This window comes from Marmota monax, unplaced genomic scaffold (assembly GCF_021218885.2).
Source record: "Marmota monax isolate L192 unplaced genomic scaffold, Marmota_monax_Labrador192_F-V1.1 WCK01_AAM20220418_F8-fsc00424, whole genome shotgun sequence".
Lineage (NCBI taxonomy): Eukaryota > Metazoa > Chordata > Mammalia > Rodentia > Sciuridae > Marmota > Marmota monax.
Genome location: NW_026695015.1, coordinates 515,386 through 540,817, shown reverse-complemented (window position 1 = coordinate 540,817; position 25,432 = coordinate 515,386). Strand labels below are relative to the sequence as shown.

General features: G+C 32.1%; 1 protein-coding gene across 1 annotated transcript; it reads left to right on the top strand.

Moving 5' to 3' along the window:
* The first annotated feature begins 141 nt into the window (after window positions 1-141).
* LOC124081407 (protein LEG1 homolog) lies at window positions 142-25,432 on the top strand. Its single transcript, XM_058573691.1, has 6 exons — window positions 142-443; window positions 4,758-4,844; window positions 5,570-5,754; window positions 6,668-6,768; window positions 21,890-22,128; window positions 25,103-25,432. The coding sequence occupies exons 1-6, from the start codon at window positions 143-145 to the stop codon at window positions 25,201-25,203; spliced, it is 1,014 nt and encodes a 337-aa protein (XP_058429674.1). The 5' UTR covers window position 142; the 3' UTR covers window positions 25,204-25,432.

The following is a 25,432-nucleotide window of genomic DNA, read 5'->3' as shown; positions in this document are numbered from 1 at the left end:
TGTTATGTTTAGTGTGCTATTCTTATCTCCACCCTATAAGAGAATGATGTGTTGATTGGTACAGGTCAAAATAACCATGTGACTTCTTCCACCACTTCTCAATAAATGACTTATCATAATCTCATTCCCCATCTTATGCACCATGACCTTCAATCTTTCCTGGGCCTGTGTGTTAGTTGGTTGTATTTCCGCTTCTTTAGCAGGAGCTTACAATCTTTCAGATGAGTTCCCCCCTCTATGGAAGGAGAGCCCAGGTCAGTTTAGTGACTATAGTGTAGAAAATGGCAAGTACATCATTAACCCCTGGAATTACTCTGAGAGAATAGGAATGTATAAAATTCTATTGGCACAGACAGCCAGATATTTTGAAAAATTTGCTCCAGAAGATGAACAAAATATTTTATGGGGACTGCCTATACATCATGGATGGCAATATCATTCAGGTAAGAATTAATCTTTTTCATTACAATGATGTTTTGATTAAGTTATAAATTAATTAGAACATAGTATCTAGTATTTAACATCATCTTTTTGAAAATGATCGTTTTTCTCTTAATTTTTCCTTTCTTATTCTTTTTTTTTTTTTGCCTTTTTATTTCACACCCCTCCTATTTTTCTCTTCATTCTTCATTAATCCTTTTTTACCAAGCATTTTTAGAATCTCCCTGTGTGTACAGGTTTTCTACCTGTACTGTCAAAAAAAATTATGGACAATGATGAACATCTTCTATATTTCCAATATACAGTACACAAGCAGGAGCCAACACATATTCTTACATGTGGCTATTGAGCACCTGAAATAACTAATACTTGTGCAAAATTGAAATCTTAATTTTATTTAATTTTGAGTCATTTAAACTTAAATATGCAAGTGCTAGTGATTATCACACTCACTGATGCACAGCATATCAGATCTAGTTCACACCATCAACTAGTATTAATTAAGGTCCTACTAAGAACTAAACTCATTTCCAAGCATCAAGAATTGGATGCAGGAGCAAAACAGGTTATGTTATATGCATTAAATATACAATAATTTTACCTAATTATCTAATCTACAACTCTAAGTGTGATTAGATAATTAGGTAGATTAGAGTGACACAGGAGAGCACAACCTCTGTACTAGCGCATTTCTCTCAAATATTCCCTTCTTAAAAATAATGTCTACACTAGGACCTAGAGTGGAGATTTGTTTGGGGACAAAAACATTATAAATTCTAAGCTACTTTTTTCTGGTCAACAAGAAATTCAAGAAGTAAGGAAACTTCTCTCTCACCTCCCAGAAACTGTTTTGGTAAAAAGTAACCAATGAGCAAAGGGCTGCTCTTGTGGGAAAGACAAGAAAGGAAACCTGCAAGATCTGAACTGTGATGACATCCTGAGCTGGCATTACACCCACACTTGTAGGATGATCTCCTGACACCTGGTATGACTATTTTTACTGTCCTCATCATGGTAAAGATAAATATTTTAACTCTGAGACATGATTCAGGAGCAGCCCAAATATAAGGTCCATTGCAAATAATAAACACCACCTGTGAATGGAACACATACCCACACCCAGGAAAATTTTTTACTCTGGGTCCGGTGAGAAGCAAATTGAAAGGTGGAATGTTAGATTGGATACCTTTCAAATTTTAATTTTCACTTAGCAGGTGGTTTTACTTAGTATTTACTGAGTTGAATTTAATGATAAAAGCAGAGAAAATTAAAGCAGGTTTAAAAACTGTGAAAAAAAATCTATAAAAGTATTTCTCCAACTCTAGGCTGAAACCCAAAGACAAGGTAAGGACCTTGAGTATCAGAGTAGTTCAGAAAAGAGTAGTAACTATGACCTGAGATAATGATGGGAAGAAAGTGGGACCAAAGGCCTTGCAGAAAGCATTGCTAGAGTAATACTTGCAAGATGGCAAGGCAGCAGGCTATACTAGGAATAAGATAAATAGGTTGGCACGCAAATTGGTGTGTGAAACAACTAGTGAGCAGTAATTTTTTTTAAAAAAAATTCAATTAGGGCTAGTTTAAAAGATGTCTTCAAAGTCTGACTAAGGAGTTTTAATTGAGCCCTTTAGCAACAAGGACCTAATGCTTACACAATACTTAAATACCTTAAATGTTTGTTTCTTGTTTGCATAGCAGAGCTTTTAAAGCTTTATTAATGTGTAATAAATATATAATAAACTACACACTCAAAAATGTATTGTTTGATAAATTTTGATGTATGTATATGGTCCTGAATTCATCACAGATATTGACTATATGTATAATGCTTTTGAATTCTTATCTTCACTAACTTTCCCATCCTCCATTGTACCTCTCCACTGCTTCAACTAATCACTCCATTCAACTTCCCATCTTCACAGGTAACCACTGATCTCTCTCTATCACTACAAATTAGATTGCATTATCTAGGATTTTCACGTGAACAGCTATGTACTCTTTTTTTGTCTGGTTAATTTCAGCTGTCATGAATATTTTGATATCCATCCATCTTGAATCATATGTTGAGATTTCATTCATCTTTTACTGTAATAAATCAATAGTTTATTCATTTTTCTGGATTAACAGAAATTTTAATCAAAAAAGTGGAAAAGTGGGAAAAGAATATAAGGAATATGTTACAAACAGTATCATCAAACAGCAAAAAGGCATGTGAATGAGAACTTGGGGTGGATTTCATGTTTTTCCTCAAAGTGCTTACAACCCTTGGGAAGAAAAGTTAGAAGTGAAACAACCAAAGGAGAATAAAGGTCCAAAGCATAATATGCTGAATAAAAGTGAGATCATTACAAAACTGAAAAATCTGGGAATAGAATAAAATTTGAAATGGATCTTTTAAAAGAATGAAACATTGATGTATCAAGTAAAAGTAGACCATAAGAATAGAATGAACTAAAGAAGAGAATTTGAAATTTTTTTGTGTGTGGACTGTAGGAGAGAAAAAAGAGATCAAGAGGAAAACATTCAGAGTATGAAAGATATATAACTTATGCTAGGGGAATAATATGGCTGGAAAATAGGATGAATATAGGGCAAGAATTTGGGTTTAAATAGCAGTAAATATAGCATCATTTTTTATTTTGAAGAAAAGGATATGACAAACTACAGTTCTTGATCAAGTTAATTGAGAGCAATGTATTTCTTTCCAGGAGATGGCTAGCCAAAAAAAAAAAAAAAAAAAAAAATCATCCAAGAAAGTGGGCCCATGCTGGCTCTAAAGAAGGGAGAGGAGGAGCTGAAGATATTAAGAATGGGAGTGAAACTTCTCTGCCAAAACCAAATTAATAACAACAAAAAAAAAAGTTTACAAGTAACCTTACTTGGCTCTCCAGATCAAGAACCAGGTCTCAGACAAACTTTGTTGGAGATGACTTGGAATCACCAATGCAAGAGCTCTGTGGAAATCTAACAACAACAAAAAAAAAGGAATGTAATGAGGATTCAGAGGTCAAGATATGAAAATGAGCAGCATAAGGCAATTCTTAGGTTAGAGTAGTGGGTGAAACTTCTCAGAATGTTAATTTAAAAGGGAAAGTCTTAAAAAACAGATTCAAAATACCATTAACGAAAGAAAACCTCAGAAATAAGAAATATTTCACATAATACTAAATTGAATATTATTCCAGTTTTTTTTAAAAAAATGATTTTAAGATATTACATCCATTAACAAAACTATCCAGATCTCTACCTACTTGAAGGTAAGTAGGTCAAGAAAAGCCAAGAGAGAATGCAGAAAGACAAAGCAAAAGGGAAAGAGCATAGGTTTGTGGGAAACATGGGTGGACTGCTGAGAGGAAACGAACACAATGTAAGGGGAAAGAATTTTTAAAAATGAAGAAAATATAAATATGTCAGAAAAAGAGTGGTTAGGAGAAAATAAATGCAAGTACCCAATGGGGGAACAAGGAACAAGAATTGGAGAAAAGAGAGACTGGAGGGGCAAGCGTGGAGTCAAAACCCTGGGGGAAGCTAGAGAAAACCAGAGGTTTGTAAGATCAGAGAGTATAAGCCAAGCATGGAAACAGATGGAAGGGGAAGAGATGTGCATGGATTCAGAAGATAACTCACGGGATATCTAGGGAGTATAGGTAGAAGGTACAACTGATGACAAAATTAAATGGTGGAATGAGCCAGGAAATTTTTGAAAGCTAAGAAACAAAAGAAGGTTCTGCAAAGAAGGAAAAATTAAATACAATAACAGCTAATATATATGGAGCATATGTTTACTGCATTGGGCATTTTGTCTGTCTGTCTTCATGTAATACTCCCCTACCCTCAGAGGTAATTTTTTCTAGACCTTTAGATATAGATTCAAATATTAAGGCTTAGAGAACTTATCTTCCAGGGCCAAACTATGAGTAAGCAATGGAAAGGAATTTGGTTTAAGGCAAGGGAAATCTAGATACTTTTAACATACACGGTTATTGACTCTTTAACTTTGAGTTAATATGGAATAAATATCTTATTAAGTACAAGAGACAAGAAGTACAGAGATTTAAAAACTATTGCCTAGGAGGCAGAATAAAGATGTTAAAGCAAAGGAAAAAAATATGAATAAGTTATGAGAAACAAAAAAAAAGTTGTAAAGGAAAGAAGTGATTGAGGATGTATAATTTTTTCAGAGAATAAACATTTAGTTCAGTTTTGCAATACACAGACACACACACACACACACACACACACACACAGTTAAGATTTTGTGTATGCTGGTTAGAAGTTGGCCTAATAAATCCAACTCTGCATCCTCTGTCTTCTAGGTAGACTAGCTGATCCCACCCTTAGGACTGACTGTGGCCATGACTCTGGGGATCCTCTGTGCATCTCTGTGGACAGTTGGTGGGCTGGTGAGTCTAACATAACAAACCTCAAATTGATGACTTTCTATAAAGGATTGATTCAAAATCATACATTGATACAAAAGCAAATAATCCGACTCTAATTCTTGCTTTTCAAAACACAATTGTTTGACCTAAACATTCTGAATGTCTTGAAATGAATTTTTTAAACAGATTTTTAAAATTTGCTACTCAGTGTGTTCAATTATGAAAATGTTATTGGAGAAAACTAGTAACCTCAAAACTTGTTCTAAAGGCACAGGACAGCAGTAGAAATGCATGTCATGCCATAAAATAAAATTTTGTTAAGAAGAAAAATCTAAATATATATGGTAATATTCTAAAGACATGTTAGACTCAAATTTAGAATTAAAAACTTATGAAAAAAAATGGAAAATATAGCTATCTATAAAATTACAATTTCTTTCCTTTTTACTTGTGCTTTGGAGTTTAACTAGCATTTAAAATTCCATCAATTTGTATTATTGTGATTTAAAATAATGTATCACAGCATAAATCCATTTTTCCTTTATGAGAGTAGGTTTTCTTAAGTAGCATATTAGTATTGCTTATGATCCTTAGAGAAATGATAAAATTTCCAGCATTCTCAAAATTATTGCTTAAGTTTTACCAAATATTTATATATATGTAGAATTTTTATGATATACTTCTTTGTCTAAAACAGATTCTTTTCTATATTAGCAACACTAATAGTAACTTTTTTGATTCTACAGACCTTAATTATTATCTCTCCACAATACCCTTCCTTGCTGCTATCGATTCTGGCCTAATGGGAGTATCAGCAGATAATGTCATTCTCCTGCCACCATCCAAGGATCAGACAAATTTTTGTTATAATGTTTCCAGCTGTCATTCATCTTTTCCAGAAGCAATGAAAATGTGGAATAAATTTTACAAGGTTGTTTTTTTAACATTCTTTTAATAATCTTCAAAGGTAGCCAGATTTGATTATTTTATGAAGTATTTTTATACATTGAATGAAACATGAATAAGAAATAGTTTCCACAATGATGATGTTAGTAATATTAGTAAGAATAGATGACTACATGACAATACATCTCATCAGCATCCTTATTCCTAATACATTATTGAGCAGACTTTATGCACTCTTCTAATGCCAATATATTACATAAATGTGTAAACACGTAAATGATGGTTTAATGGTACATAAAGTGCTCTGGTTCTTCCTAATTTCAGGTATGTGAGCAGTAATTTATATAGATATACAATTTTAGAATAGGTTGTGCTTTTGATAATCTTACTTCAACTTTCTTGATAACCAATCACCTAGGAGTTGACTAAAATGATCATTTGATAATCAGAATCAAACATTGATATCCAAAGTAATGTGTCATGGGTGAAAAAGTGCATGGCCAAAGGCCAAGTTTCCTTTAGAGAACTGACCATTTTATTGCATATGATTAGATTAAATGCTCTTATTTTTCCCACTCCCCCCATTTCTGACACCTAAGACATGGAATGTTCATTGCATGGCCAGAAGAAAAACTAATGAAGCACTAAAGTTCTGGCTTTGAAAAATATAAAATTTTGAATATTTTTTAAAAATTTTAAGTCTTTCTTTATTATATTAAAATATATTAAGTATCATTAGTAATTAATATTACTAATATTAAACACTTTGGACAGTCTCAAGCATTAATAACTCTTTAAAATAATATTCTCCTTTCATTTAGCAAATTGAGAACAAATTTTCATTCAGCAAATTGCCAATTTTTCAAATCTGTCTTTTAAGAAGAAATATTGTATTGTATAATTTCCTAAAAATTAATAACACTTTACTTCTTGGCTAGTGTGCAATGTCACCTTCCAGTAGTTTTGATGACCTGTTGAAGTACATGTGGGATGCACATGTTTCATCCTTGGAGTTTGCTCGTAAGAATTTTCAGAGTAGGTAAGAACAAACCTAATGTTATTTTATTATAATACAACAACAATCTTTCCATCTTTTACTATCATTTTCATTAAAATGTTTTTCAAGTTACTTTTTTAGCTATATATTGACCATTATTATTATTACGATAAAAAGAAAGTGACAAGTAACATTTTCCTGAATAAATTTGAAAGGTATTTCATAGTAAGAGATATTTCATAGAAAAAAAGTGGGCTTGTGCCGCCAAAGTATAACAAAGTAAAATAATAAAAAAAAACATAACCAGAAGTAAAAAGGGTGTCTTTTTTGTTGTGGTTAAAAGCTGTTTAAACACAAACTAGGATCTATAAAACAAAAGGACATAATGGGAAGTAATAATAGAATTTCTGCTCCATTTTGATCTGAGACTACAGTTTGACTAACACATATTTGGAAGGAAATATTATCTTTTATTATGACACACAGCTAAGACAAAGTCAAAATTTCCTCCATTGCCTAGCAAATGAAGTTGAAAGAGACAGCATGACTTGGCATGGAAGAAAAACAGCACTGTGTTAGGAATGGTATCTGCTGTCCAGAGTGAGGCACCAGATAGAAAGAAGAAAGAGTGGGGCATGAGTTACAGGAATATTTATAACCACAGCATATGTGGTTGGGAATTTCTTATTAACCACCTGACCCTATACCCACTTTAGATAAACAAAACAGAGTCAGGAGGCTTACATTGCTTTGTGTATTTTATCTCAGTATCATTTAAAGAGCAGATGTTTATATTGAACAATGGCATATCATTGAGATGAATTACAATTAACTGTTAAATCTATTTTTGATGACTACAAAAAAAGGGTGAGATTATTAGCCAAGAAGTATTGAAGAGGTTAGCAACATCAAGACTAGATCATAGAGCAAGTCATTATAGAAAAGAGTTTTTAAAAAACTATTTTTTTCCTATATTGGCTTTCCCCATCACTTACAAAACTACTGTAGTCTAGAAGATTGCAACTCTTAAAGGGTAGTGAGATCAGCACTAAGTATTTGAAATAAAAATTCAGAGCTAAATTAATTGCTTTCTAAAGGCGGTATGAGCCAGGGTAGTCCGGAGCAGCATCAATATCTGCTCATTTTCCAGAAGTTTTTGGATGTGTAGAGCTCAGGGATTGATTTTCATGTATGTATTGAATTGAATCATCTGTATAAAGCTACTCAGGTGAGACTCAGAAGCACTAGAGGTATGTGTGTTGGAGGCAGACCATTTCTGATTGTTTGAATTTCAGATACAAAGAGAAGTCACTGATTGGAGGCTTGCAAAAACCTTTTCACTGAGGCAAGTTGTTGATTGATTGAAGCTGTCTATATGTGATTCAGTGGACAAATGTTACTTTGGAGCACAATCCCCTTTTCCTATGGATGAAACAACTTTTAAATCTCAAAAGCCTAAGAGTTCTTTAAGGGATTAAAGTCCAAAGATGCTTGTATATATCATTTTCCATCATTTATTTTCCATACTTCCTTATTTGTTCATACTAATTGCTATGAAATGTTTAAATAATTTTTGGAAATACTTAACTAATTTTTGGATAGACCAAATTTATAAGTAACTGAAGATGAAACAAGATCAGTTGTTTGATGATTTTTATTATCATTTTAAATATGAATGGTCTGTTTTTTCACACACTAACTCAGGGAAAAAAAAACCTCTTCTTTTCCTTTCCAAGTAAAAACCTACATATATAAGTACAATTAAGAACTTCTTTTTTAGACCAACATATTTACTTTATTTCTTGAATTTCTATCTTTCTTATATGATTCTACAATTGCCAACCTCTAACTGTGTAAAAAAAAAATTAATAGAAGTATATGTGCCAGAATCTGGACTATGAATATTCTTATCTCTCACTTAGTTCTTAAAAAAATACATTTTGATATATCTGAAGTTGCACAGATAGTCAGTGGCAGAAAGTATTTTAAGTTTTGTCTGGCTCAAAAGCCCATGCTTTTATCCTCATTGTTATTATTTTTTAGGAAACTGTGCTTTTACAAATTGTTGTGCAAAGGTCAATGTCAACCACAGCTCTTCTTCCTCTTTAAATATAGCGTAAGCAATTAATAGCAGTTTCTGAGGCTGTAATGTGCAAAATTAGATGATCAGGTACAATTAGGTAATTAGTTTCTGATACAAAAAGATAGATTTCATAAAGAGTTTTAGAAAATAAACTGAAACATACCATAACTTTTATCAGGTAAGTAAACAAACATTCTCTTCATACCTACTTTACTGTGTTTTATACCAGACTTTGTTCTTAGTTTTCTCCCTCATTTAGGACATCCTATTTCTGAGTGGAGAAGGGTTGATGGTAGGTAAAAACCAATGTTTACAGGTTTCACATAGCTTTATTCCACCATGGTGCTCAACTGGTTATTTGCATGATAATAGGGTCATAGATTTAAAATATTTTTATTTTAGATATAAAAAGTCTCCATTAAATTTTACCTAAATTATTTACAAGTCTAAATTATTATGTTTATTGATCCTCTCAATGTATCTTGTCCTTCCAGAATATTGAAGGGTATTTTTTTCACACAGCTTCTGAAATTTCAATTAGTTCTCTCTTACTGTGTGTTATTTTCCCTTCACTTTAATTAATGCATTGTCTATCTAAAATGTAATTTTTTTCTCACTGTTATAGAATGTTGAGTCTATAATATTCAACATTATTTCTATGTTGAACCCTGTATTCAATAGTTCTAATTTAAGTAAATTTTTCTTTCATTTTCCACATTCTTGTCTTTCCTAACTTCTAATACATTTCCATAACTTTATCTTCTAACCCCTTGTTAATATTTTACTTATTCTACTATTTCTGATTTCAAGGAATCAATATTTATGAGGATTTTTATAGTATCTTGCTATTGCTTTTTCTTTGCAATTACTTTTTATACCTCTGTGAATATTAGAATAATAGTGATATTATCTAGGATTTTCTATAACTTTTCATTATTTTCTTTGTGTGGTATGTTTTATTTATGCTAACTCCTAGATATTTAAAATAGGAGAAGTAAGGGGCAGACTCAATCTCTTTGAGCAGAACTAATGCTTGCTTATTGCTGTAGTGTAGAGCATAGGTAGGTCTGGGCAATTAAAATGAGTAACTTTGCTTTCATTAAGTTTATGCCTTTCTTCCTGAATTGGTTGAACATATGATACATTTCCTATTTTTTGTTTTAAGAGAGAAGGCCGAACTCAGAGCACAATGACAGTCCAGTGAGAGAAGTGTATATGTTCACTTAGGATCTCAATTTGAAGCTTGTTGTTGCTTTCATTTGTACCCAATTTAATGCAGTTCAAAACTCACTACTTTGAAATTCAGATAATCAATTCATCACTGTACAGCAACAGCTCAGTAGGACATTTTGAATCTATCTGTTTTTTAGCAGCTTTTCAAAGGACACTTCCTTTTTACAGAAATTCACTTTTGCTCCCAAATTCGAGTCACTTGGTAACACAATTGTTTTGAGAATTATACACAGTATACAGCATATGTTTCCTCCATTGCTGTTTTAGTTCAGACTTCCAGGACCTGCTAAATCCTTTATTGTTCATCCATTTGATTTTCAATCCTAAATGTGATGTAGTTGCTTCTTCTCTTTACCCACAGCTTTATTGCCTCTGGTTGTTCAAGGAGCCAAAAGAGATGCATGTATTCAAATATCCATTTTTACACCAAAGGTCTTCTATTATCTTTGTGCTTAAGAATATAGACAAAATTTTATTATTTGGCAATGTTTTTGTAATATAGATGAGCTTATGACCTTATTTTGTATTAGTTTTGTTTAAAAATACCACAAATTGTTGGCTACTAAATTACTGCACTGTATGATTATTGTGTGGCCAATGAAAATTGTTCTGAATGTATCCTTTGATGGTAGGTAGGTTTCATGCCTGTCAATAATATGCAAATCTCCAGTCTTGGTGATGAGTCTTATAGTTCATAAACTAAGATGTTGTAATATTGTGTTTGTTAATATATTAATCATTCTTTGATTAAAATACTTTCTTAGAGTTTAAGATCGTGTGTGTGTGTGTGTGTGTGTGTGTGTCAGAGCAATGTGAGTATTAAACCCTGACTCTATTGAACATGAGAAGTCTCTAATCCATTTTGTACCAGTAAAATGGGATGAAGAGCAGGATGTAATATGTAGAGTTGTTTTGATAAATACATGTAACATCTAAAATATAACTTATGTCAGAGAAAAAGAGATGACTGTAAGGTAATTTCTGTTGTCAGAGACATACTGGATAGTCACTAAATATAGGATCCTAGAGCCAGAACATCAAGTCTTAAATCCTATATTTGCATATTATCAGTTATAGAAATAATTTTCTACAACTTTAATTTTCTCTACCTAATTTCATTCTTCATCTATCAGAAAGAAATAATCCAAGAAATATTTCCAGAATAGCAGAATGAAGATCTAAATTTATTCTTTCATAAAACTCCTGATATAATCAATATTTCAGAATTATCAGAATTAACCAATGACTTAAAAGTTCCTGAAAAAAGTTATTCAAAAAGTGAAGAACTTTGAGAAGAAAAATAGGGTCTGTGATATTTTAACTCAGCTTCTACCATTTCCCTAGCTTTGCATGGTCTAAAACACCAGCAACCTAGCAACTGCTGCACTGGGAAAACTAGCAGCTGTGTGATCACAGAAATTGCTGGATTTGCCACTTCTCACAAAGTCTCTTTCCTGGAGCTATGTCATTATTTCACCTGACTTAACAGCTCTTTGGAAAAACTGCATCTCAGACTGTTGCAGTTATTTCAACTTCTTATTCTGAGGGAAAAGCTTTGTGCCCAGGGCACTTGGAGATAAAAATTAGCATGAATCATTTAACATCTTAGGTGCCTGAAACTGATACAACAGTTAGAAGAAACAAGAGGTAGGCCTGAATCATAAAAGGCAATCTGGGGAATAAGAATTCCATAGGGGATTTTGAAAACTTCTGAACTATTCCTGGGGATCTAGAAGGCTACATACACAAGTATGACTGTGGACGTACTCAGACAAGAACTGAGAGGGACCCACACTGCAACCCCTGGCTGACCTTGAGGCCTGCAACAAGGAAGAAGTGAAGGCTAAGATGAAGTTTTACAAGGCCTTACTTATTGAACACAAAGTCTCTCTCTCTCTCTCTCTCTCTCTCTCTCTCACACACACACACACACCAGAGCTCCTCAGCAAAGGGTAGAATTTAAGTCTTTAACTAATAATTAACTAACAACCAAGCTTGCTGAGCAGGGACTTCCGTGGTGACTCACTACAAAAAATGCAGACTGAAAACACAATTAGTCCAGGCAAGTCACCAAGATAACAATGACAAACAACCAAACAACAAGGAACCCCAGTGAGGGTGAGTATCTGATTTTCAGAATTGCTACTTTATATTTCCTGTAATTGCCAATGTTCAAAACAAAAAGTAGGAAATACACAATGAACCAGGAAATAACACAAGCATACAACAAACACACACACACACACACACACACACACAGAGTCAACAAAAATTATTTCTAAGTAGGTATAGATGGTGGACATACTAGTGAATAATTTTTAATAGTTATTATAAAAATGCTTAAAGAAATCAAGGAAACCATGTAACAGAATTTGAAGAAGGTATGAAAACTGACAACAATGTGACTAAGTTGACAATATCAATAAACAGAATATATAGAAACATAAAAATGGAAATGCTGGAGTAGAAAAACACAATAGCCAGAATAATTCAAGGTGAGATTCAAAACAGATGAAGCTACCAAGAGACTGAGTAAACTTGACTATAGGTAAATTCATGTTTTCCAGTAAGAGAAACAGAAAGAAAAAAGAATGAGGAAAAATGAACAGCGCTACATAGACCTATAGAAGAACATCATCAAAGATACAACACATACATAATGGGATTTCCAGAAGGAGGAGAAAAGGGGACAGAAAGAATATTTGAGAAAAGAGTAGCTGAAATTTCCCTAAGGATTTAGAAATATTGTATATCCAAGAAGGTCAGGGAACTCCAGGATAAGCTCAAGAAGAGTCACATTTGAACAAATTGAATTCAAATCAAATTGTTAAAGAAATAACAACAGCAAGATAAAAGTGACCCCCTTGTACAAGAAATGCTTAATAAGATTTAAAATTGATTTCTCATGAGAAACCATGGAAGTCAGAAGACATATCCTAAATGCTAAAAGAAAAAGAGTGTCAATAATGAATTATATGTTTGACAAAATTACCAATTAAAATTGAAGAATGAATGATGTTATTTGAGATAAATACTGATAGAATTCAGTGATGAAATGAAGGACACTTGGAAAGTAACTCAAATTCATTTGATGAATTAAACATTACTGTTAAAGGAATTCTATAGGCAAATATATGACAGTTTTGAAAATATATTTTCAATCAGTTTTGTTCTCTATCTCATTTAAAATACAACTGCAAAAGGCAATAATTATAAAATAGTTCCATGGGTTTATAATGCTATGAAAATAGAATGGCTGAAAACAGCACCAAGGAGGAGAGCAGGATTAGAGCTATATTGCAGTGAAGTTTATGTAAACAACTGAAATGTTAGTATTAATATGAAATAAACTGTTTTATATTATGATGGCGATTGTCATCAGCTAAAAGCAACAGCAAAATAATTGTCTTCATATAATGTGTTGGTGTAAATGTATATATAATACATACACAGTTCAGTAAACAATTCACAATTCAATAAACAGAATAAGTGTGTGTGTGTGTGTGTGCATATGTGCGTGCAGTGCGTGTGTGTATATATAGAGGGAAAAAAACACACATGAATTTAAAAGGTTGCACTAGGAAATATCTGGTAACCACAAAAGTATGCAGCAATGAAGAAAATTAAGAACAAAGATACAAGAATGAATAGAAAACTGTCAATATTTTACTAAATATTATGCCAAAATAAGAGGATGATTTCACAAGGAGTAAGAACTATGGAACTACACTTCTCATGAATACAGAAACAAAATCCCCCAATACAAACTGGTAAACAGGATGAAAACATTTATTAAAATGATTACAAGCCACAATCAGGTGGGGTTTATTTCAGTAACGCAAGTTGATTTATTCAAGTAATGCAAATTGGTTTAGTATCTGCTAATCAATCAATATAATATGTGATTTTAAGAGATGATTATCACAAAAGACAGAGCAAAAGGATTTAACTAAACCCAATACCCTTTTATGATTTTTAAAAAACACTAAAAACTTCTAGGGTAATATATGAGAACAGTATATTACCTGGACAAAGGGCATCCATAATGTTATGACAATAAAAGACTAGAAACAAGATGTGATTTTCTCACTCTTGGCACATCTACTCAACATTGTACTGAATGTTCTGTTGAGGAAAATTATTTAAGCAAAGAAATAAAGATCTTAAAAATTGAAAAAAAATGAACTAATACTTTGTCTATTTCTCAATATAATCCATTAAAAATAGAATTACTAAATGAGCTCATCGACCCGGCAAGATAAAAAAGCAACATATGGAAATCAGCTGTATTTCTATATATTACAACAAAAAAATCATAAAATGAAGAAAAAAGATACATTTACAATGCTATTAAAAGAGTAAAATCTATAAAGTTTTAAAAAGAAGTACAAAATTTGGGCACCATGAAAAATTAAAGATATTGTTTAAAAAATTAAAGATCCATTTAAAGAGAAAATCCTCCAATTTCATGGAATAAAATGCTTAATATTAAGTTGGAAACACTCCTAAAATTGATTGATAGATTCAAGGAAATTCTTATTCATTTCTTATTCCTAAACCTCAATAAACAAGACAGTGTAATACTGACATAATAACAGACATATCGATCAATGGAACAGAATTAATTTAAGAGTCCAGAATAAACCCCTATATTGATGGACCCTTAATCTTCAAGAAAGGTGAAGACAATTAACGAATAGTCTTTTCAGCAAATGGCTCTGAGAAAACTGAAAATCTGAGTGCAAATGAATGAAGTATGTATTTTATAACCAGAAAAATTAATTTAAAATGTATCCTAGACATAACTATAAGAGCTAAAACTATTAAATTCTTAGAATAAAATTTTTCATTGTGACTCAGACATTTTTTCCTAAGTGGTATGACTAAAGTACAAGGGACAAAAATAAAAGATAAAAATTATAAATTAAAATAAAAAAAATTTAAAAGTTGTTGTGCTAAAAATTATGCCATTGAAAAAGCAAAAGAGTACAAGGAAAGGTAAAAATATAGTCAAATGCCATAATTGTGTTTGTGTTGTGTGTGTGTGTGTGTGTGTGTGTCTGAGTAAAACTCCATTGAGTACATATAACATGTTTTGTTTATCCATTCATCTGTTAGCAGACATCTGAGCTTGTTCCATACTTGGCTATTGTGATTAGTGCTGCTGATGTGGCTGTACCACTACAGTATGCTGATTTTAATTCTTTTGAATAAATACTGACCAGTGGTGTAGCTGGATCATATGGTGGTTCCATTCATGTATTTTGGAGGAATCTCCATACTACTTTCCAGAGTTGTTTTATTAATATACACTCCTACCATCAATGCCTTAGTGTACATTTTTCCCCTTATCCTGGCCAACATTTGTTATTATTTGTGTTTTAGATAATTGCCATTCTGACTGGAGTGAGATGAAATCTCAGTATAATTTTGCTTTGCATTTCTCTGCCAGGGACGTTGAACATTTTTTCATACACTTGTTAGGCATTTGTATTTCTTCTTTAGAGAAGTGTCTGTATATTTCTATTGCCCTTTATTAATTGGGTTATCTGTTTGTTTGGTTGGTTGGTTGGTTGGTGTTAAGGTTTTGGGGTTCTTTATGTAGTCTGGATATTAGTCCCCTGCCTGAGGAACAGGTAGCAAAGATCTTCTCCTTTTCTGTAGGCTCTCTCTTGATACTCTTTGCTGTGCAGAATATTTTTAATTTGACAGCATCTACTTTATTGATTATTTGTTTTGTTTCTTATACTTCAGAATATTTGTAAAGGAAGTCAGTGCCTGAAACTATATGGTGCAGTATTAATCCTATATTTTGTTCTAGCAGTTGCAAGGTTTCTGGTTTAATTCCTAGGTCCTTAATTCAATTCAACTTAATTTTTATGCAGGTTGAGATATAGGAATCTATTTTTATTTTCCTTCAAATGAATATTTAGTTTTCCCAAAACCATTTGTTAGGCTGTTCTTTCTCCAATATGTTTTTGGCAACTTTGTCAAATTGATATTGATATTTGACTGTATTGGGTGAAATTGTCTCTGTGTCTTCTATTTCATTCCATTGGTGTTTATTTCTGTTTTGGTGCCAATGCCATGCTGTTTGTGTTACTATAGCTCTGTAATATAATTTGGGAATGGTATTGTAATGCTTCCAGCATTGCTCTACTTGCTTAAGATTGCTTTGGCTATTCTGGGTCTTTTATTCTTTCAAATAAATTTTAGAATTGTTTTTCCTAGTTCTGTGAAGAATTTCATTGGCATATTGTTAGGAATTGCATTGAACCTGTGTATCTGTGTATCGTTTTTGGTAATTTCAGTAATATTAATTCTACCTAAGAACATGGGAGGTTTTTCCATCTGCTCAGGTCATCTTTAATTTCTTCCTTTAGAGTTCTGTAATTTCCATTGTAGTGCTCTTTCACATCTCTGGTAAGATTTTCCTGATTTTTTTGTCATCAGATTCATTACTGGAGTAGAGAAAAGTGATTGATTTATGTATTTTGGTCTTGCATCCTGCTACTTTGCTAAGTTTCAGTTTTTAAATTAGTTCTAGAAGTCTTACAGTGGAGTTTGGGGAGTCTTCTATATAAAAGATCGACTCATCAGCAAACAGATTATTTGAATTCTACTTTTCCTGCTTGTATTCTGTTAATTTCCTTCTTTGCCTATTTTCTCTGGCTAGAGTTTCACAGACTATGTTGAATAGGAGTGAAAAGAGTGGATATCCTTGTCTTTTTCCCAATTCTGGCATAAATGCTTTCAATATTTTTCATTCAGTATGATGTTGGCTTTGGGTTTATCATATATAGCTTTTATGATATTAAGCTAAGTTCCTTCTATCCCTAGTTTCTCAGGTATTTTAAACTTTGATGGGAGCTGGACATTGTCAAATCTTTTCCCTCCATCTATTGTCACTCTTGTCCTTAGTTCTATTTATGTCGTGAATTATATTTATTGATTTGTGAATATTGAACCAACTTTGTGAGATGAAACCAAATTGATTGTGGTGTATTACCTTCTTAATATGTTTTGAATAGTTTGCTAATATTTTATTAAGAGTGTTTACATCTATATTCATTGGGTACATTGGCCTGAAGTTTTCTTACCTTCATGTATCTTTTTCTGGATCTGGTAACAGAGTGAAACATTTTAATTTGACAGAATCTAAATGATTTTGGTTTCCTTCCTTTTCTAGTTTGTGGAATAATTTGAGCAGTATTGGCAATAATTCTTCTTTAACTGTGTGATAGAACACTGCTGACAATCCATCTAGGGCTTTTATTTGGTGGAAGGCTTCTAATTGTTGCTTCTATTTCATTGCTTGATATTGATCTGTTTAAGTTCTCTATATCCTCATGATTGAGTTTGGGTAGGTTGTATGTGTCTAGAAATTTGTCAATACCATCAGAATTTTCTAGTTTTTTAATTAAAGTATAAATTTCCAACATAGTTTCTCATGATCCTCTGGTTTTCAGAAGTGTCTTTGGTTACATCTCCTTTTTTATCTCTAAGTTTGTTGCTTTGAGTCTTCTCTCACTTATTTGGCTAATGGTTTATCAATCTTACCTTTTCAAAGAACCAGCACCTCATTTCATTGATTCTTTTTTTATTTTATCCTTAATTTCACCAATTTTAGCTTGATTTTAATTATTTTCTGTCTTCTACTGATTTTGGAACAGTTCTTTTTCTAGTTCCTTGAGGTATTAGATTACTTATTTGGTATCTTTCTGTTTTTTTTTTTTTTTTTTTAATGTATGAACTCAGTGCTACAAACCTTTTTCTTAGAACTACCTTCATACTATCCCACAGGTTTTTATATGTTATATTTCTATTCTCACTTGTTTCTAAGAATTTCTTTTTATTTATCCCCTGGTTTTTTTCTGCAATCCATTCCCCATTCAAAAGTGTATTATTTAATCTCCAAACTAATTTTATTCTATTGTCCTCTAATACAATGTGAGAAATTATTTTTTGTACTTAATAAGACTTCCTTTGTGCTATAAGATATGATTTATGTTAGAGAAAGTTCCATGTGTTACTGAGAAGAAATTGAATTCAGTTGTCAATAAATGAAATATTCTACAGATTCCTGTTAGGTCTACTTGGTTAATAGCATTCTTTAATTCTGAAAAACTTTTATTTAGTTTATGCATGGATGATCTATCCAGTGGTGAGAAAGATATGATGAAATGAGCCAATATTATTGTGTTATGGTCTACTTGATTCCTTATATTGATTTGGGCTTGTTTTATGTATATAGATTCACTGTTGTTTGAGACATAAATATTTGCAGTCCTTATACCTTGCTGTTGAATGATTCCCCTAACCAGTATGAACTGGCATTCTTTGTCTCTTCTGATTAATTTTGACTTGAAGTGTATTTTGTCTGATAAGAGAGTAGCTAACCCTGCTTGCTTTCAGTTTCCATTTTCATGGTATATCTTTTTCTATCCTTTCACCTTCAAGGTGAGTCTCTTGTAAAGCACATATGGTTCAATATTGTTTTTTAGTTCAATCTGCCAATGCATGTCTTTATTGATAGAACTTGGGTCATTTACATTCAATATTACTATATAGTGATGATTTTTATATCCTGATATTTTGAATTATTTCTAATGCTTAATTTATACTTGATTATCCTTTAGTTTACTATTCCTCTAATGAAATTCATCCCTATGCTAGTTTTAATTTTACTTTTTCATTTGCTCTGCATGAAATATTTTATTGAGTATGTGAACTTTTTTTAGTTTCTTTTTATCATGGAAGGATTTTGAAAGGTAGTTTTGTAGAATATGGTAATTTTGGCTGGCACCTTTTTTCTTTCAGAGATTGGTATAATTTCAAATCCTACTGGCTTTTAGGATCTGAATTGAGAAATCTGTCAAAATCCATATTGGCTTACTTCTAAATCTGACCTGCTATTTTTCCCTTATGACTTTTCAAATTACTCTTTTTCTGTATAATAAGCATTTTCATTAAAATGCGTCCTGGAGAGGATCTTTTTTGACCTTGCCTACGTGAGGTTCTATAGGTCCCTTAAATTTGATTCCATTATGTTCCTAGGGTTTGGAAATTTTTCTGATATTGTTTTATTGAAAAGATTGTGTATTCTTTTAATTTATATTCTTTAGTCTTTATCTACACAAATGATTCTTATATTTGGTCTTTTAATGCTACCCCAGATTTCTTGAATATTCTTGTCATGGTCTCTTGACATGTTTTCTTTATAATTGACTTTATTTTCAACATTATATACTTTGTAGTCAAGGTCTGATAATCTATAGTCCTAGTGGTCTAATCTATTGGTTATGCTTTCCACTGAATTTTTAATTTAATTTATTAAGTTTTACATTTCCAGGAATTCTGTTTAGTTCTTTTTTAGAATCTCTCTTTACTGAAATCATCTTTCACTTCTTATATTTTCTAAGTTCATTCCCTACATCTTCTTTTAGCTCATGAGCATTTTAACTACGAGCTTTCTGATCTTTCCTCAACATTTCTTTCACTATTGTGTCAACTAGATCAGTTGTTGAAGTGTTGTGGGCTGTTCCATGTGGTTTGTTCCTTTGCTCTCTCATACTGCTTTTATGTCTACTCTTCTGTTGGGACAATTATCATTGTTTTGCTTTATATAAATGCATTTACTTTTATGCAAGGGACTATTTAATGAGTTTCTTTCTCTTCAGATCCTGGGGTGGGTGAATACTGAGTTATTGATACTTTCACTCAATGCATGTCCTGTGATGTTACCAGTATTAGCACAACTTTTAAAAAGACATTAAATTCTATTTACTATAATAACTTCAGGGAAAATTCACATGCTAATCAACTACAGAAAATACTAAGACTTAATCATAATGTTCTCCACAGCTTCTCTAATCCAGACATACATTTTTAATTTTACTTACAGTAATATAGTAGTGTTCTAGAATGGTTTGAGGAAATAGTTATTAAAGCTAGTAAAATCACTATTATTTTATGGAGAGGCAGGAAGAGGAAGAAGAAAAAATTGGGTAGAAGGGTAAAAAAGGAAAGAAATGATAGGAAAGAATAATACAGACCAGATTCAAAAAGAAAGAAAGAAAAAATGGATGGAGGGGTTAGGACAGTAGCATGTAATGTAAGAAAGAGAAGAGATGCTAAAAGGAGCAATTGTAAACCTGATCTAGGAAAACAAATATAGAGTGGTAGGATAATTCAGCTAATGTTTTAAAACATTAGAAGAAATACAATCAGATGGATTGAGGGCATGATATCAAATACTATAGGAACAACTATCAAATCAAAATGAAGAGTAATGGGTTTAAGATCAGAATTGATGTTAGAGCTGTTTCTGGTATTCCATGTCCAAGTGGATAAAATTTTTATTCCTGGTTTGGATTTAATCAGGATTTGGGACTTCAGAAGATGCTCATCACTTTTCAGCTTTGAACTCTTCTAAAGATGCTGGGGAACAGGAGCTACTTCCCCTATTGTTGAGGATTGTTCACCAGCTGGTTCTTATTCATCTGCCCAGGGACCTGAGGCTGCATGCTCAAGGGGTGCCTTGTTACATCTGCGAGGTTCTTCCTATTGGATGCAACCACAGGATGCAGGATTCAGGGCTCTCTCTCTCTCTCTCTCTCTCTCTCTCTCTCTCTCTCTCTCTCTCTCTCTCTCTCCTGCTTTCTGATCTTTAAGAAATGCTGTGAACTTGCTTCCCTCCACAGGGTCTTCTTTAAAGTGGCATAGAATTTAGTGGCTATCTGCTTGGAACCTCTCTGACCAGCTGTTCTTTTCACTGCTTCCTTGCTGGGCTGTGAAGGGATTGAGTGTTGTTGCCTAAATCCTCTCTATCATCTTCTATTCCAGTCTTGATGTTTTGATAAAAGTACGGAATTCCAATCAATTGTTCATTAACCATGGGACGGACTAGATATTTAATCCTTTATACTGTCATATAACACATATATATAAGTGCATTTTGCCCAGTATTGACCAGATGATATGTTCTAACTGCTTTCTGAATTCACAACACTTAGTCTTCATTTTTGTATTACTCAGAAAAAATGCTACAGGAAATTTAAAAGCCATGTAATTTCCATACGTTTTGAAGGAGATAGGGAATCATGAGCAAGACAATGAGTGTAAGGTATTTTAGAGAGAAGAGGCATGTCGTTCACATGGTCAGGAGATTGACTGGAATATGTGAAATAGACTGTATAGATGTAATAGTATTTACTATGAACTTAAAAGTAGCTTTCTAACACACTTCACTAGGAAAAAGCACCATCTGCCTTTACAAAAAAAATAAATAAATAAAAGCTGCAAGGAAAAAATCTCTAATTTCATTTTCAGGGTCACCTAACATATCCAAGCCCAAGAGAAAATTTGCCTTTGGCTTTATCTTTACATTTTATAATAATGAAATTTGGTCACCTTTGAGTGTGCTTGCAATTATAACATTCTCTTGATTTTGCCCTTCTGGGCAAAATATTGGACTAAAAACTAGAGATTTTCTGAAATAGTAATTTCCTCATTTAAAATTTGAATAATACCTTTTCATATTTTCAAATGTGGGTTTTAAAATCAACACCAACTTCATACAATCCTCCCTCTCTCCCTCCCTCCCTCCCTCCCTCCCTCCATCTCTCCCTCCATCTCTCCCTCTCTCCCTCATGTTGTGTATGGGTGTCTGTTGCTGGTGATCATACTCAGGACCTTAGGCAAGCTAGGAAAGCACTCTGCCACTGAGCCACATACCCAATCTGAATATCTATATTCTTAATGGTAGAATAAACACCTATTTTGAAAATTTAGTTGGCAAAATTCTGAGTAGACTAATTTTAAATGTAAATTCCAACTCTCTATTAGGTCAAAATATTATTCTAAACAAGAAGCAGATTTTCAAAGCAACTGGGCTTTATTAGTGGATTACTTGGCTCCATCACTCTTTCCTACAACTTTGGATAGAGTGTGTGAATTCCAGAAAGGTCTGCCACCACGGACACTTGTTAGTGGGGATCCAGCTCATTTCATCAGTGACTTTACTGACTTACAGAACAAGGTCCTACTTGGTCTAAAATTCCTCCACATAATGCACAAATACTCAGGTAAGAGACATAGGCTCTATATTTTTCAAATTATAATGTCGTGTTGCTTTTATGAATGATGAAATAGCATTAAAAATCATAATTGTCTAAAGGAAATGTTGACTTCCGATAAGAATCAATTTCAGTTTTAATAGCAATCCTTGTGAACTGGTGACAGGCTTTACTTAATAAGCACTTACATTCTTGGATAAGATTTATTTTTTCACTTTCATATACTTCATACACTTTTTTAAATGAAAACATAACAAAAATAACAATGATACTTGCCATGTCTAACGGAACAACAAAATTAATTCTGTTAAATTAATTCTGTTTATTTAACAGAATTATCTCACCCAGTTCTATTATTATAGACATAAAGAAAAACTCTGACACCCAAAATTCCTCTTATGGAAAAGGTATATATTTCCAAAATTTCCAAATCCTAGGCTATTAGTAGAAAATAAAGAAGAAAGTTTATAATAGTATACTTGAAAAATTATTGTGTCATTTCATTCCCTAAATACCATTTGTTCTTGTTGTATGGAGAAAAAAAACAAATGTACTATATAGGTGTGTGTATATATACAGCTTCTATTCCCTAACATAAAATCCAAATATGAATAAAAGTTAAAATGAATACATTGTATATTAAATGTAAAAAGCATATGCATTACTTAGGGTAACATTTGCTATTTTAATAAATAAACCTTCAAATTTTAATGTCACAACTCATAAGATTCTATTTCTGGCTCACACAGAGTTAGGATGTTTATTCAGTTGACAGAGACTTTCCTCCATGATGATTCATGGACCAATAGTTCTTCCATCTGTGCCTCCATCTATCTTTACAATATCTCCATTGTAAGCCCTCAGCAAAGTAAAAGGAACTAAAGAACCTAAATAACAGAGTCCCTCTTTTAAAGAATCAGGACTGGAAGTGAAAGCCCTAACTTTATCTCATCTACCTTTGTCATAAATAGTCGAAGAATCCTATTAGCTAGGAATGGAAGGACTTGGGAAAGTTTGACTCCTGCATCAACCTCTCCGTGAGGAGAATCCCAGAATTTGTTGTTCTGCCAGCCATCTTCACCACATTGTCAGAAACAGAAAGCACATTCTAGGTTCAGATGTTATAAACAAATGCTAATTTCCTAGTATATAAAGAATGAAGGATCATGAATAATTAGAATTATTATATTTAAAGAATGTATGCAATAGATTTTTAGTTTTCTATAGGCTCCAGTTTTACTAAAATTAGCTTTGGGTTTTTATTGATGAGATTTTATTCAACTATCAGAGATACAATAATAAAACAATACAAAATGTCAAATTTGAATGTGCTTAAGCTAGCTACCTTGCTTCCTGTCCTCCTCTGGTAATTGCTTGTTCCTAGCAATACACATAATTCCAACACAGTATCCAAGGTTTTGGAAGATCTTTTTAAGGTCAAGCATAGAAAATAAATTTTTAAATAAAGAGAACACATTAATAAAGTGTGAAATTTTAAACATATTTACATTTGAGCATGTTTAGTCAATAAAAATACACTGAACAAACTAATTTTAAGGTTTTACTTTACTGTGTAAACTGGACTGAACATCCTTGTATTTTAAGCCTTTCTATTCTTAAGGCTTAAATCTCCAGTATTTTGGCATTTCTAAAAAAAATTCTTTATTTACCTCAACCAGAGAAAGGGAAAGCCACCCAAGAGCAAGTTTACAGATCACTTCACAAGGATGGGTGCACTGTTGTACTGCTAGTGTAGTAGACTCAAGAGTTCTGCATAGTTCCTTTTTTTTCTCATTAACTTATTTACCTACCCTAATATATTTTTTACATTCAAAATTCACACAGTTACTAAATATTTTTTATCCGTAACTTAATAACAGTTAATTAATATTTATAATTATAATTTCACTATTTTAACATACAATCAATGTTTATTATTTAAAATTTAGCTGCTATGTACAGTTATTAAACACAAATAATAACTTCTCCATCATCATCACCTTCTAACCTCCCTAGATTTATTTCCAACTGATTTTTTAGGAACATTTTTTGCATGTGTGTGTAGGGTTTGCTCCTACAAATAAAGATTATATGCATTTGGTGAATGTAAATAAGAGAATAAATCTTCAATAAAAACTTGACCATTTGCATAAAATATAATATATGTACAGAATTGCTCTGTGCTGTACCTTTCTCATTCAAAGTCAGTAACATTAACATACATCATTTTCACTATGTAATACATAGATTTCCATTTATGGATTTATATTTTTTCTAAGACTTAGGCAATGCAAAAGTGACATTCACTGTATACTTTTATTAGATTAACTTTTGAATTAATGACAGAGTAAAATGCTAGAAATTAATCCATGCATTACATGTTGCCAAATAGAAACTAAAGACTGCATTAAAGATCATATTCTTGGGCTGGGGATGTGGCTCAAGTGGTAGCGCGCTCACCTAGCCTGCGCGGGGCGATGGGTTCAATCCTCAGCACCACATAAAATAAAATAAAGATGTGTGTCCACCGAAAACTAAAAAGTAAATATTAAAAAATTCTCTCTCTCTCTCTTTTTTAAAAAAAGATTATGTTATTGCCAAAAATAAAAGCAAAACAACTTGAACAAATTATTATTATTGTCTCATGTTTCTACATGAACACCAAACGTGCATGTATTAACACACTTTTAATTTGCAATACTCTGATATGTGAAAAAAAGGCAATTAACTTTTTATAAGTTTTATTTATATAATCATCACTGTGTTTACCATCCATTATTCTCTTTAGTTGTATGTGTAGTTCATGAATTTGAGCATGAAAGTATAATATACAATTTTAAATAGCAAATAATACATGCTTGGTTAAAGCATGCACATAAGCATTTGCTGATTTGATAATTGGACTTTTTTAAATAATTTTAATGTTTGGTAACAAAATTAAAATTTGTCTATAACTTTTAATATATCTTTATTATTTTTCTAGGAACATTGTCTCTCATTGTATGGAAAACTTTAATGGAGTTAAAAGTTGCAAGGAAACTTTTTCTAGAGATTTTGGAATTTATTGTTCACTTTTTAAATTAATGCTTCTGGAAATCTGTGATGAAATAAAAACCCACAATATGACTTTCTTGAGGAACAGTACTTTCAAAACTTTGGTTTTGCATATATACATAATTTTGTTTTTATATGCCTATATTTTAAATCTGCATTGATGTTACTGTTCATTTGTCCAATTAATAAAATTGTTGAACTAACATCATAATAACTAGAATATTTACTGTTCAATGTAGATTCAGCTGTGATATATTAA

Coding starts and splice junctions, on each gene's coding strand:
- LOC124081407 (XM_058573691.1), top strand. CDS start 143: ATGACCTTCAATCTTTCCTGGGCCTGTGTGTTAGTTGGTTGTATTTCC. Junction 444..4,757: donor TGGATGGCAATATCATTCAG/GTAAGAATTAAT, acceptor TCTGTCTTCTAG/GTAGACTAGCTGATCCCACC. Junction 4,845..5,569: donor TGTGGACAGTTGGTGGGCTG/GTGAGTCTAACA, acceptor TTGATTCTACAG/ACCTTAATTATTATCTCTCC.